The sequence below is a fragment of the Capsicum annuum genome, chromosome 3 (assembly GCF_002878395.1).
Source record: "Capsicum annuum cultivar UCD-10X-F1 chromosome 3, UCD10Xv1.1, whole genome shotgun sequence".
In the NCBI taxonomy this organism is placed as follows: domain Eukaryota; kingdom Viridiplantae; phylum Streptophyta; class Magnoliopsida; order Solanales; family Solanaceae; genus Capsicum; species Capsicum annuum.
In genome coordinates this window covers 248,868,129-248,880,413 of record NC_061113.1, presented here as the reverse complement: position 1 = coordinate 248,880,413, position 12,285 = coordinate 248,868,129, and the positions used below count along the sequence as shown (strand labels likewise).

Sequence of the window (12,285 nt, the reverse complement as noted above, 5' to 3'; positions counted from 1 at the left end):
GAAGAGTCAAAAGGTGTGTTGGTGCAGATGTACCATCGTAGATCATCAAAGGTTTTTTCTAGCGCTTAAGAACACGATTATCACTTCATTTTTCTGATTGCATGTGACAATAAACCAGCCGCACATACTAATTTACAGCAAAAAACACAAACAATCGCTTGGGATTAACTTGTTAAACGTTCTAACTTGCAACAAAATAATAACTGAAGTTGAGGAAGGGGTGTCACTAATTACAAGTCTTACTACCATCATTTACATACACTACCTTTCTGCATTAAAACTTATATTCTACATATTTAGCATCAAACCTACACCCAAGTCCCTCTAAGAAGAGCACGAATTGGAGCTGCTTCACCAAAAGTCCTGACCAAATCCGAACACGACGGATCATGTTCCGCTTCAGTTTCTGTTTTGAGTTCCAACCCCAATTCCTCTTCTATATCATCAGAAGCAGATATCAGCAGAAATTCACACCCTTCATAGTTCAAAAAGTCCGGTGGATCGGCCGGATGATACCTCAGCTGCCCAAATTCACCTTGCAAGTGTGCTGGAAATGTAGCCTTCCTCTTTTTCTGAAGCCCCCTAAACTGTGATCCACCAGGTTGCTCCGGGTTCTTGATCTGTATCAGAAATGACCCTTCCCTCTTTATGTTCAATTCCTCCTGCGGTTCGCTCTTCTCATCCTCAGCTGGAAATTCAAGCTTGTAAACCAAATGAGTATGCATTCTCTTCTTCGGATTATGTCTCAGGATTCTATAAACACCTTCTCCTACAGCTCTAGCTGCTGCTACTACACGGTGTCCTCTAGTCGACGTGTCATATTCTTCCCCCTTCAGAGCCGCTTTAACATCGTCGATTTTCGTTGTCACCATTTCTACGAAACCCCAATAAGGACGGTGTCCCTTTCTCTTGCTAGGATCAGGGAGACTTTTCCTGCCCATTACAATGAACCGGAGCAAAGGCTCCTTTTCAATGTTAACTTCTTGTGTCCCACTTCCTCCCTCGCCACCCGAATGCTCTTTATCGGAGGAAATATCGCGGGTAGGTTTTCCAGGATCCATGTGAGAACCAAGCTCTTCACCTTCCTTGCCAGAATGAGGATCTTGCTTTACTTCGATGGAGTGTTCGCCAGACTCTGGACGGAGAACGATGTATAAACGTTGGACATCATCGGGGTCATGTACTTCTTGTTTGCCTACTTTTGGTCTGTAAAAGAAAAAAATTTCTCCTCTTTCCTGCAGCCATTAATGGTGGAACTTAATAGCTACAATGCATGAACATACGCTTAAACTTGGCATTAACATACACTCAACTAGTCGTGCTAGCATGAGTACTTGTTATAACTAAACAAACTAAACACTCCCAAGTTGTCTCTATATTATGTATTCGCGGACGCTCAAAGTTGACAAATAAATACTAGATATGTCTAAGTAACTATTTTGTAAGTTGAAATGTTCAACTACCAGTAAAAACGAGCTAAAATGTCTTTGTGCACTCTCAAAATTAAAATGTTAGTTACGCTAGAGTTAAATTTGAGTAATCTTTGCTTTCACTTACCCGATGAAGTTAAATTTGAATTATTATCTATTTACTCCCTCTGTTTTTGTAACAGTTGACTCTCATTATAAAAATATCAAGTGAATATTATTATGTTCCATCAATACTACTCTACTCTTATCATTGAGTATGTAGAGTGTGTACGCTTAAATATATATTTTTAAATTATAATTAATAAGATTAATTTGATAAATAAATATCTAATAAATATATTTTAAGGAAAATACTAAGCCAACGAGGATTAATTATTTTGAAATCGAGGAAGTATGTAATATGCTAAATTAATAATCTTGTAGAAGTAGATAAATGAAATTGAAATTAGGGAGGGAGACAAGAACCTGAACTTGAACGCTGGATTCATTTTTGGTCTTCGAATCTTCGCCTTGTCCCATGGCTGAAATTTGTGTGTTGGGAAGCTGCAAGAACTGACTTGAGTTGAAGAGAAGATAAAGTTGAGGGGACTTTAATTATATTAAAGGCATGCAATGGATAGGGAAACGGTTAAGGGCACGTAGAGTCATGCTAATGAGACGTGTTGGTGTTCAAGAGCATTCTGCTATCCACGTTTCAACTGCAATGTAAAAACTATCTTATCTTAACAGCCTTAACTGCAGACTGCAGCAGGCCAGCAAGGCAGCAACGTGTGACAAACCGGTTGAGTTTGAAGTTAAATGAGTACGTTCGGTTAATAATAAAAATTGAGTAGTATTTAGATTGGATATTTAAATTGGTATTTAAATGACAAACCGGTTGAGTTGACATCTTGTATTTCTGTTCTTATTTAATCAAATTGCTAGCATTAAGAGAGTTAAACATGAAATATATGCTTAATCAATTATGTCATTCAAAATTTATGACATGCTTTTGGTGTCATCTTGATTTCTCTTAACATGCTTGGAAACTCATTTTCATAATCATTAACATGCTTGCCACCAGCCAGCCCCACAAAGAATATGGTAGCCCCCATATTCCAATTCAATTGCAGTCCGTCAACTTTATACACTGCTACAACGTACAAAAATTTTTATTGGTGCAACTGTCAATTCTCCTTTCAAATGGAATGAATAGCCAATAGTCATTGACCTCAATGCCTATGTTTTGTCATTTCAATTAGTCCTTTTCATGTTTCACAATCAAGCACGGTCACCACATAGCAAGGCATCAACTACCCCACATTCCCACAACAACCACCCGTGTCTTTGGCATAATAATTTGATGGTCAATAACACATCTTTTTGAACATTGAATAGGTCAACCATGTATATACCTCGAAGACCAACCAAAAGTCTTGGAAAATGAATCTTCTAGCTAAGAGGAGAGAAAGGGGTAGGAAATTAAGCAAAAAATTCAAGAAACTTGCGTGGAAACTCAAGCTCTAATTCATTCTATGCTATGTAGGACAGATAAAAAGTATGGATTTGTTCCCTTTGCACATATATGTCCCTACTTCTATACAGATGAGCTTGAAAATATGTATTCAAAAAATTGTCAGAGAAGAGAGGGTAGATATAACAATCAGAGCCTCTATCATATCTAGAACTGAGGATACCACAAAGTTTACAGATGATGGTTCTATAACTGCAAAACTTGTCTATGCTCAGTTAACTTTTCACTGAATGGAGTATATTTGTCATCTCATGTTGCAGCACAGCGGTTGTCCTAGCTGTTGCAGTTTGTTCCACATGCATATCATCTGCCGAGGTGACTGATAATGAGCTGAATAATAATCTTCTATACATCCAGATTGGGAGAACTTTAAGCTGTGTACATATTGGACAGGTCTCGAGCTATTGAATTTCTCAACCCACATTCCCATGCTCACGTCCTCCATCTTGAACAACTGCAAGTCAGGGAGCTTTGTTAGATATTTCATTGAACTGTGATACAATGTAAGGGAAGCGGGATTTGTGCCAACCTTTAAGTTATGGATATCATACTCTGAGACAATGAAGTTAGCGATGTCTGATGAAATTATGTAGCCAGGTCCATTTGCATAAGACGGATAATCTTCTTCTGGCCATTCCTGAGACAACAGAGAAAGGGAGACAGTGAGATACACAGATTTCGTAGGATTCAAAAAGGCCAGAGAAATTAAACCTAAGAGCATTATTGAGACGAATTAATGGAGAAGGCAGCAACCAGACAATATCCTGCTATTTTATCCTTTATCTAAATACCCTCCATTTAATCTCTTGAGAACACTCACCTATCTCAAGCATTTTGATTATTCACTATCATGTGGTACTTGTGAAGTTAGCATAAACAATGAGGTAGAAGAAACTATGCACTTCAATACAACAGAATCAGGAGTTAAGACTAAAACTATCTAGAAGCATTTTGATCTTTTAATATGAGGTAGAGATTTTGAGGAAGAAACGCACAAGAAGATCCAAATTATTACCTCATATGTCACTGCCCATTTACCACTACGCAGGGGCTTATGGTGGAAATTGATATTTCCAATATATAAGCTCCTATCTTCAGGCACTTTATTAACTTCCTTGATAACAGCATCCACCCTCACAAAGGTATCATCATCGCACTTCATGATATATTTGGCAGATGCTACACGGACCTGCAAAAAAGCAAACATATATATGAGGTTACTTTTTGGCGACAAACTAATGTCAAGGTTCATGGGCAATCCAGAATCATACCGCATATTCACAGATGGCAACAGTTTTCAGAACCACGAGGTCATAGTGATCCATATAAGGAACAATGACGATATCCCCAAAAAATTCTGCTTCTTTCTTTAGCTCCACATTTACCTCCTTCCTTGCGTGCTGTCAAAATCCATCTCAAGATTAAATCAAAATTTTACCAGTACCAATGTCAATCAATGCTAATGACAACAGATATTTCCAATAGGGTTCATACGCTACGAATATGTTAACCTACCAATGCAACAAAGAATCGAGCGACAACATTAGAAGATCTGATTAGCTGATGCCGCATCCAAGACTTCCTTATAGCCATTCGCTCAGAAAAATGATTGCCAGCAGAAAGAATACCAATGAACAGATCTACAGGCTGATCAAGGAGAGGCGGTGCCTTCCATCTGTTTGACATATCAAGATGCCTCTGAGGTGCAAAATTAGGATGTGTTGCTGGCAAGGAGGCAGCAAACACTGAATCAACATCAATGTCACCGTTCAGTGACAAACCAGTGGCATCCTCAAGGGAAAATCCCTAACAGCACAAAAAAGAACAACCTTAAGAATAGTCCTATTCAATAATCCAGGATGAACTTGAGTGTTAACAGTATGTTACTCACAGTTCGATATGGAAATGAGGTCACATGCCTACCATCAACATTTATGTGATAACCCTCAAAGCCAGCGCTAAGCGTTAGAACAAATAACTTATCCTCTGAAAATGGATATGGCCAATCAATAGACATCTTCTTTGTCCGCCCTGTAATAAGTCGGTTTAACCACCATGATGACTTTGATTGCTCGGACTGATTGTCGTCATCATCTCGAATCCAGTTCTCACATTTAACCTGCCTATCAACTGCAAAAGATACCATACACTAAGCTAATTCAAAATACAACAGACAATGCAACTAACAACGCATTCTCAGTTAATCTTTCTTCCTTCAGTATTTCAAAATCAATAGCCAAGCTTCTAACAGACAGATGCATTACCATAAGCTCCTATCCCCCACCCCACCCCATAATTTGCCCCAAGTACAGATTTTTAACTTATATTCGAAATCAATGAACAGAATTTTAAGTTCACACTCAATAAAACAATTAAAAGTTAAATCAATAAACCAAATTCATTGTCTCACCAGTCTCCTCAGTATCCTTGGACCTCAAGCCATCACACCTTTGAGACGTTCCCCATTGCATCCTATAACAAGTGTTGTGTTCAATCACAGGCTTCCCACTCCAATCACCCTTCAATCGCGGATTGAAATGGAGAATCCTCGGTGGGTCCTCGCCATCAACCGTCTTCAAACCCTGTAACTCCATCATAAACTGTGAAACCATCAAGTATTGGCCATTTCGCAACAAAGATATCTTCGGTTCATGCTCCGGATGCGCCTTCCGTGGCTTCCCAACAACTGTAATATGGGACCCTAATGTAAGCCCACATGGCAACACAAGCATTCTCCCTTTCTCCTGAAATTCCAACCCGGATATTGAAATCGAATGCGGACATTCTTCTGTCTTCTTACTATCATTATCTACAGGAACCACCGCTTCTTGTCTATGCAATTCAAGTTCTCCCCAGAACTTTATCCCTACGTTAAATGCTTCTTTTGCTGACTTCAAAATCCCCGAAAACCCATCACTGCTATTCATATTCACTGAACTCCCATCAAACACTAAATTCGACAACAAATTCTGCACTTCTCTAATCTTCCTCCTCTCGGGCCTCGATCCATCCATGACCCTAACAGGCACATCAAGAGGCCGATTAGGTGCGTTTCTTTCTTCCATATCTTCTTCACTCTCAAGAACAAAACTTTTGGAATTCAAATGGCGGTTTTTCTCAAAACCCTCTTGAGAAACTAAACTAAACCCAGTCTTGAAAACAAAAGGAATTTCTAAACCCACCAAAACAACATAAACAAATCCTATAAAAATCAAAACTTGGACAAATCTTTGCCTACTTAAAGACACAAACATATCTAATTTTGCTCTTTTCATTTTCAAGAATTCAACCCCACAATTCCAATCCCTCTTTCAATGGCCAATAATCATAATAAATAAATAGTAAAAACAGCTTGGCCAAGAAAGAGGGAAAGCACGATTTTCTGATGAAGAGAAAGAACTATTAATTCAAGAAAACATGTAAGAGGGAGTCCCAAACTTATAATAAGATCATATGAGTTACCATATATTATAATTAATTAATTAAGTCAATAAATAAGGGAGATCGAAAGAGGAAGAGAGGCTATTTGGTATTGGGGTCGGTGACCTTCATGGAACAAAATTACAACACTATTATACAACAAAGACCAACCTTTCCAATTCAAAACTATAAAAGCTTATGCTTTGAAAGAGACCCCAAAGATTTCTTTCCTTTTTTTTTTTATGAGATAGTAATATATTTGGAAATTGTTTGCATATTTTTATTAATTTCGTATAAAGCCCCTAATTCTTGCTTATGTATTATTGGGCTCCTATACTTTTCAGAATGTTCAAAATACGCTTTTGAGTTTCGTTCAATACTTCTTTATTTTGCACAAATATTTTTGCCCCCTTCAGGAGATTCAAAGTTGTAGCAACTATATGGGTAACAAGTTCATAATATGAAAGTTTGAGAAAGGGTGATAGAGTTGAGGCTGATGAGGATCATATTTATTTTCGAGAATCGGTTTGGTTTCATATCAGGCCGCTCGACTACCAACATCATTCATCTCGTGAGAATATTAGTTGAGCAGTATAGGGAGAGGAAGAACTTGCACATGGTATTCATCGATCTTGAGAAGGCGTACGATAAAATGATCAGGGATATTATATAGAGGAGGCTAGCGATATGCCTATAACGTACACTAGGTCGATTTTCAAAAAAGTATGATGAAGCGAAGACTAACGTGATGACGGTAGAAGGAGATTCAGAGCACTTTCTTATTTTGACAAGGTTGCACTAGAGACTTTTAGTCCATTTTTATTCGTCTTGGTAATGAATGTATTGACACGGCGTATTCAAGGAGCTTGGTTTATGTTATTGCAGATGATGTAGTGCTAATTGACCAGATTGGGGAGGTGTTAATGATAAGTTGGACGTTTGGAACAGACCCTAGAGTCTAAAGGGTTTACGTTGAGCAGAATCAAAACGGAGTACTTAGAGTGTGAGTTCAGTGATTTGACACATGAGACCGACGTGGTAGTGACGCTAGACTCCCAGAATATTCGAAAGAGAGATAGTTTCAAGAATTTTGGGACTATGATTCAGAAAAATGTAGAGATTGACGAGGATGTCATGCACTGTATTGGTGCAAGGTGATTGAAATATAGGCTCGCTTTGAGAGTCTTGCGTGATAAGAAAGTGACTCTTAGGCTTAAAGACAAGTTCTATAGATCTGCAGTCTAATCGTCTATGTTGTATGGTGCAAAATGTTAGCTAGCCTAAAACTCCCACATCCAAAAGTTGAAGTTGGCAGTGATGAGGATATTAAGATGGATGTGTGGACTTAATAGGAGAGATAAGAGTTAGAAATGAGATTATTCGAGAGAAGGTGAGAGTGGTTTCGGTGGAAGACAAGATGCGAAAGGTGAAGTTGAGATGGTTGGTGTATGTGATGAGGAGGTGCAAAAATGCTCTAGTATGGAGATGCGAGAGGCTGGCTATAAATGATTTTAGGTGCATAGAGGTTGACCAAAGAAATATCAGAGGAAGGTGATTAAACATGACATGAAGCAGTTGCAACTTGTGGTGGACATGACCCTTGATAGAAAGGTGTAGAGGACATGAATTAGGGTAGAAGATTAGTGGGTAAGAATGTGTCCTTACTAGTAGGAAGGAGTGTTTTGTTTGTAGTTGTGCCTATAGTCGTAGTTGTTATGCGTGTGTCTTATAGTTTCTTGTTCCTAGTGTTTCATTGATGTTTGTAATTTTGGATAGATAATTTATAGTATTACTCCATGAGGGTCTTGTTTCTTTATTATCTAGTGGTGTGTTATCCCATTTTGTTGTTTGTTTTTATGTTTTATGTTTGCTATATTGTTATTTATCCTAAGCTGGGGGTCTATAAAAAATAACCTCTCTACTTCATCTGAGATAGTGATATGAACTGTGTACACCTTACCCTTTTCAGATCCCACTTTGTGGGAATACACTGAGTATGTTATTGTAGTAGTAGTTATATTTTCGTCTCCTTCAAATGTGTTGAGTCTAGAACTTATCCTGCTTGTTATTTGAACTTTGAAGCAAAGTCTTGGAACTTCTCATTTAGGAAAGGAGTTTTTTGTTCAAGGTCTCGTTGCTTTTGTGAATCACTTGAGCCCTGATACATTTTCAGCTTTAAGCCATGTGTTAGCTTTTCCGTGCGTATTTCTTCTCTTCATGCTATTAACTTTTTAGAATTAGTATCACTTTGGGGGTTTTAGGATACTTTAATTATTTTTGAATTTTTAAATTAATATTTACAAGTTAAATTAGATTGCCGAAATGTGTCAAGATCTATCACATTTGCCTTGGATTACATTCAGTTAATTCCTAACTGAATTTGCAAAAACTTAATTAGTAAGGCTATCTCGACGGATTTACTAGCCAAATCAAATTTGGGAGTAGGATTTTTATGTGGGACATATAATTAATAAGTTATTGAAATGATTTAAGACTATTTTGTTAATAACTAATTAGGAACAATATTAAACTAATTAATTACCTTATATTAAACTAGAACTATATACCAAGGGCTTTTAGACTTTAGTTGTAGTCTATAAAAAGCCTAATTCACCCCACTCCCTCCCCGGCAAACCCCCCAAAAACACATTCACACACATACACACACAAGAGCTAGATATCTACAAGTAAAATGAAAGCTTTACAAGGCAACTTGTTTAATTAGTGATTCTAAGTATAATGTTGATAATAGGAGGGGTTCACATTAACTACTCCCACCATCCCATTCTACTCGTCCCAAATTGGATGACACAGCTATTAAGAAAAATAATAAATAACATGGCTAGTTTACCATAATACTCCTATTAAATGATGTTTACATTTTAATTTAAAGAAAAAGTAATTAATGCAAATGGTAAAATTTAAAAAAAAAAATTCTCTTGTCTTGATAAGTAAAAAAGGACAAGTAAAATGGGACACTAGATTAGAAAACTTGAGACGAGTAAAATGAGACAGATGGAGTATACTACACACAAATATTGTTAAAGAAAGAGAATAAAAGTCTCATATTGATGGTCTTTATAAGGCTTGAACAATCTTTTCTTTTTTGAACTAACTCTCGAAGTGTAAGCTAGTCCCCATACCTAATTTTACACATATATAGAGAGAGCGCGATGATTTTTAATGTTTATAGATTATAGTAAAAATTGTTCGCCTTGTGATATTTACTATTAAATCTTATAACTTTAAACTAAATATGTTTAATTTTTATTTTTTTTAATGCACTAGGAAGAGCTTTCAAGTATATTAAAAAATTAAGATATCTTTTGATGAAACTCCACTTCCTACCTTCTCCAAGAAACTAAGGACTACATTCTTTTCATTACACTAATATATGCATGATAACCTATTTGTAATTTATTTTCTTTGGAGTGAGAATTTAATTTGTACAACTTCATTGGCTTACCATCACAAAAAATCGGTTAAAGTCTAAATAGAATATTTCATAAAGCAATATTTTCAAAGAATTAACAAGTGTCACACTAACTTTTAACAAGCTAAAGTGTGATTTTTTTTTTAATATTCACGATTTTATGATGATTATTAACTGTCTCGCCACTTATTTTTTTCTTTTTAAAAAATGGGTAGGAAAAGGAAAAATGAAGGCGCAATTAGATAGCGAAAAATCGAACCCTCTCTAGCAAGGTGAAAGCTCAGGTAGCCACCAATTAAGTTACTAATATTCTCCTTTTCGTCACTTAACTAGTAATTTGTTGCTTTAAATTTATATTATTAGATTATATTTAACCCTAATATAATTCTAAAATAATTCAAATATCGCAAGCTTAAAAATGTATAAATCATATATCACAACAACCACTTTTTTTTAAAAAAAGAAAATAATAAAAGGACCTAAAATATATTTTTCTTAATTAGTCTCTCTATCTTTACAAGACAGAAATAAGACCAAATACACCATGCTTTTTGAATTTCACTAGTGAAATTTTATTGAGATTGTTATCTCCATTATTTATTACATTAATGATGAGATTTAGTCTTATAGATGAAGACAATCCTTACTAATGTTGCAAAAATGGACAAGAAAATGAAAGTTGTCCTTTTTTGTTGCAAACGAATGCAACAGAGAATCTGTTTAGTAAAGACCGCAGTTTATTTGGACAATGACGAAGTCATTCACTTAGGCGATAATATCTAATTTTGGTCCTAAATTATTCGTACCTTTCGAATTTAGTCCTTCAATTAATAATAATATACTTAATTTGATCTCTTTGTATAAAAAATATATTCTATTTAGAATATTTTTAGAACTTTTTTTCTTGATTTTTCGTCCGTGTTCATATCCATATTGGAGCCCGACTAAATTTAGTTCGAGCTGAAAAATCTCGTATTGGAGATACAGTGCTTCCTAACAAAAGCGACTCCATATAATGGAGGAGTATTTATCACTCCAACACAATATTAACCTCAAATATTGAAATAGCAATACAATTGTACAATTGTAGCATTTCACATGTATAATTAAGTTAAGTTTGTGAAGAGTTTCAAATAGATTAAACGTGTGCTTACTTTAACCAGTTAAAGGTTCAACACGCTTATTCGTATATCTGTAAGAAAATATGTTATATTTGAATTGTGCTACAGGACGGTTTTATTTACTTCTTTCTATTTACACCAGTGGGAGATAAAGTATTATGAAGCACTAATTTCTTGTGAAATAAATATTATTTGTTTTATGTTAAAGAAATGGTAAATTAACAAGAAGAAATAAAAGACAACGATGTAATAATATTATATAGGGAATACATGTCCCTTGAGAGAGTGTTATCTGGAAAGATTTTAGTATAAGCTGTGCGCCACATGTTCTATTATTCCTTCTTCATAAAGAATATTACTAGACATGGTCCATATATAGTAAGATTCTAATTATAATGATTACATCTACATATTATAACTCATCACCCCTTTGGAGTTTGGATTGACCTTATATTTTCGAAAATGGGTTTTCCAAAAATATTGGCTAATGGCCATGTTAAACCACGACAACATATATGGCCAAACTTTGCAAACCAATTTATTTTAAAAAATATTTTTATATAAAAAATTTACTGGTGAGAGTTAATTTGCATCTGCTCAATAATATTTTTTAAAAAAATTTACTTGTAACCAATTTTTTCAGAAAGTGCTAGGTATTTTTTTCTTTCGAAATGCTATTCTAAAAAATGTTTTTTTCGGGAAAACTACTCTATATTTTCTTCCGAAAAATTTGGCCTAATACCTCATTTTTCTGAATAAGCAATTTTTTTTTTTTAAAAAAAATAGATAGTAGCATTATTTCCGCCTCCAAAAAACTTGGCCAAATAGGTTACTAGTGGCTAGTGCAATCCAACAAATGAGGTCCGAAAAGAGTAGCATTACCTTTATCTTGAGAAAAGATAGAGATATTGTTTCCTGTAATTAGATTAGGATATTTTTTAAAACAAATTGTTGTTGAGAGTTGACATTTGGCATAAGCTTTGTGTTATTTTGACCTGTCCTATGAGGCGCTAATAATTGGTATGATTACATATTTGTATTTGAAGAATTCAAATATCAAGTAGTAGTAGTATTGATTAAGAGAGTCTGGACCGGGTCGCCCTTCTGGCTGCGGCTGTTGACAACTCGGTTTTAATTCTTTTCTCGGTTATTTCTTGTTGTGAAAGAGAAATCGGACCGTCCTCGTTGCATTATGTTCTTGAGTTGGACTATTTCTTCCACCTATTTTTCCTGTAATATTATTTGACAGCTATTCCAATCTTTCTAACTCAAATATACCATTTGTTGTTTCCTTCTAATTCCTAACTGTATGATAACCCCAAAACTTAGCAAGTATAAGATAATCACTTTGTAGAATTGATTACTTAT

General features: G+C 35.4%; 2 protein-coding genes across 3 annotated transcripts; both read right to left on the bottom strand.

Moving 5' to 3' along the window:
- Nucleotides 1–142: 142 nt before the first annotated feature.
- Nucleotides 143–2,897, bottom strand: LOC107862474. Its single transcript, XM_016708066.2, has 2 exons — nucleotides 1,896–2,897; nucleotides 143–1,235 (listed from the first exon to the last, which is right to left on the bottom strand). The coding sequence occupies exons 1-2, from the start codon at nucleotides 1,947–1,949 to the stop codon at nucleotides 309–311; spliced, it is 981 nt and encodes a 326-aa protein (XP_016563552.2). The 5' UTR covers nucleotides 1,950–2,897; the 3' UTR covers nucleotides 143–308.
- A 16-nt stretch (nucleotides 2,898–2,913) lies between these two features.
- Nucleotides 2,914–6,756, bottom strand: LOC107862473 (hydroxyproline O-galactosyltransferase GALT6). 2 transcript variants are annotated; one of them, XM_016708064.2, is made up of 7 exons: nucleotides 5,354–6,756; nucleotides 4,835–5,073; nucleotides 4,459–4,749; nucleotides 4,215–4,343; nucleotides 3,959–4,132; nucleotides 3,473–3,580; nucleotides 2,914–3,397 (listed from the first exon to the last, which is right to left on the bottom strand). In XM_016708064.2, the coding sequence occupies exons 1-7, from the start codon at nucleotides 6,216–6,218 to the stop codon at nucleotides 3,188–3,190; spliced, it is 2,016 nt and encodes a 671-aa protein (XP_016563550.2). In that variant the 5' UTR covers nucleotides 6,219–6,756; the 3' UTR covers nucleotides 2,914–3,187. The 2 variants fall into 2 exon arrangements, with proteins under 2 accessions (XP_016563550.2, XP_016563551.2); XM_016708065.2 differs by having other exon boundaries at nucleotides 3,495–3,580.
- Between the last annotated feature and the right edge of the window lie 5,529 nt (nucleotides 6,757–12,285).